This window comes from Gavialis gangeticus, unplaced genomic scaffold, assembly GCF_001723915.1.
Source record: "Gavialis gangeticus isolate Ggan-Ray unplaced genomic scaffold, GavGan_comp1, whole genome shotgun sequence".
NCBI classification, from domain to species: domain Eukaryota; kingdom Metazoa; phylum Chordata; order Crocodylia; family Gavialidae; genus Gavialis; species Gavialis gangeticus.
In genome coordinates, this window is record NW_017729029.1 from 36,821,611 (window position 1) to 36,823,027 (window position 1,417).

The 1,417-nt window shown below is 58.8% G+C and overlaps 1 protein-coding gene across 1 annotated transcript in view; it reads left to right on the forward strand.

Annotated features, from left to right (window-relative positions):
* Positions 1 to 804, forward strand: part of LOC109300349 (transcription factor SOX-3-like) — a 112,935-nt gene extending 112,131 nt beyond the window's left edge. Inside the window, exon 7 of the mRNA XM_019521033.1 lies at positions 2 to 804. Within this exon, the coding sequence (XP_019376578.1) occupies positions 2 to 778 (777 nt within the window). The 3' untranslated portion in view covers positions 779 to 804. The remainder of the gene's footprint in view (position 1) is intronic.
* Positions 805 to 1,417: the final 613 nt, after the last annotated feature.

Consider the following 1,417-nt stretch of genomic DNA (forward strand, 5'->3'; position numbering starts at 1 on the left):
GTCCCGCGGGCAGCGGCGCAAGATGGCCCAGGAGAACCCCAAGATGCACAACTCGGAGATCAGCAAGCGCCTGGGCGCCGACTGGAAGCTGCTGAGCGACGCGGAGAAGCGGCCCTTCATCGACGAGGCCAAGCGGCTGCGGGCCGTGCACATGAAGGAGTACCCGGATTACAAATACCGGCCCCGCAGGAAGACCAAGACCTTGCTCAAGAAGGACAAGTACTCGCTGCCCGGCAACCTGCTGGCCCCCGGGCCGGGCGGCGCCGTGAGCAGCCCCGTGGGCGTGGGGCAGCGCCTGGACACCTACGCGCACATGAACGGCTGGAGCAACGGCGCCTACTCGCTGATGCCCGAGCAGCTGGGCTACAGCCAGCACCCGGGCATGAGCAGCCCGCAGCTGCAGCAGATGCACCGCTACGACGTGCCCGCGCTGCAGTACAGCCCCATGATGTCCACGGCCCAGACCTACATGAACGCTGCTTCCACCTACAGCATGTCCCCCGCCGCCTACGGCCAGCAGCCCGGCTCGGCCATGAGCCTGGGCGCCATGGGCTCGGCCGTCAAGTCCGAGCCCAGCTCGCCGCCGCCCGCGCTCGCCTCGCACTCGCAGCGGGCCTGCCTCGGAGACCTGCGGGATATGATCAGCATGTATCTCCCGCCCGGGGGGGACGTCACAGACCCTTCCAGCCTGCAGGGCAGCAGGTTGCACAGCGTGCACCAGCACTACCAGGGCGCCGGGACTGCGGTGAACGGCACGGTGCCGCTGACTCACATCTGAGCCGCCCCGACGGGCGCGGGGCGCAGCCGCCGCGTCGGCTCCCGCACCCATATTTTATTTTTCAACGAAAACAAGACACGCCCGTGCCCTGGGGGGGGGCCTCGCCCTCGCCCCCCAGCTCCGATGTTTACACGTGGCTTGGTTGTCTCCTGCGGGCTGGCTGGGCTAGGGGGGCGTTGATCCCGAATTGTGTAGCTTCCCCTTTTAACTTCTTCTGTTTTTTAGGTTTGTTTTGGCGGGTTTTTTTATATATATATAAAAATATATAACGTTGACTTTTGTGGCGGGCGGGCGGGGAGATCTGTGCGGGTCGCGAGCGCCAAGGGGTTGTTTTTTTTTTTTTTATTTATAGCAAGTTTTTGTGTGCGCCTGGGCTTTGTGTCCCCCTCCTCCTCCTCCTCCTCCTCTTTCTTGTGTAAAAAAAAAACAAAAAAAACAAAAAAACAAAAAACAAACAAAAAAAACTTCTGTAAATCGGTTGGTGGATTTTTTTTTTTTTTTTTTTTTGCTGCGAACCTGTTTTTCATTTTTATTTTTTATTGCTTGGTTCGGACACATCAGCTTTCGTTTCCTCTAGTTTTCGGGTTTCTGAACAGACTTTTTTTCTCTTCTGACCTCTCCCCCCAACCCCCAAGCGAG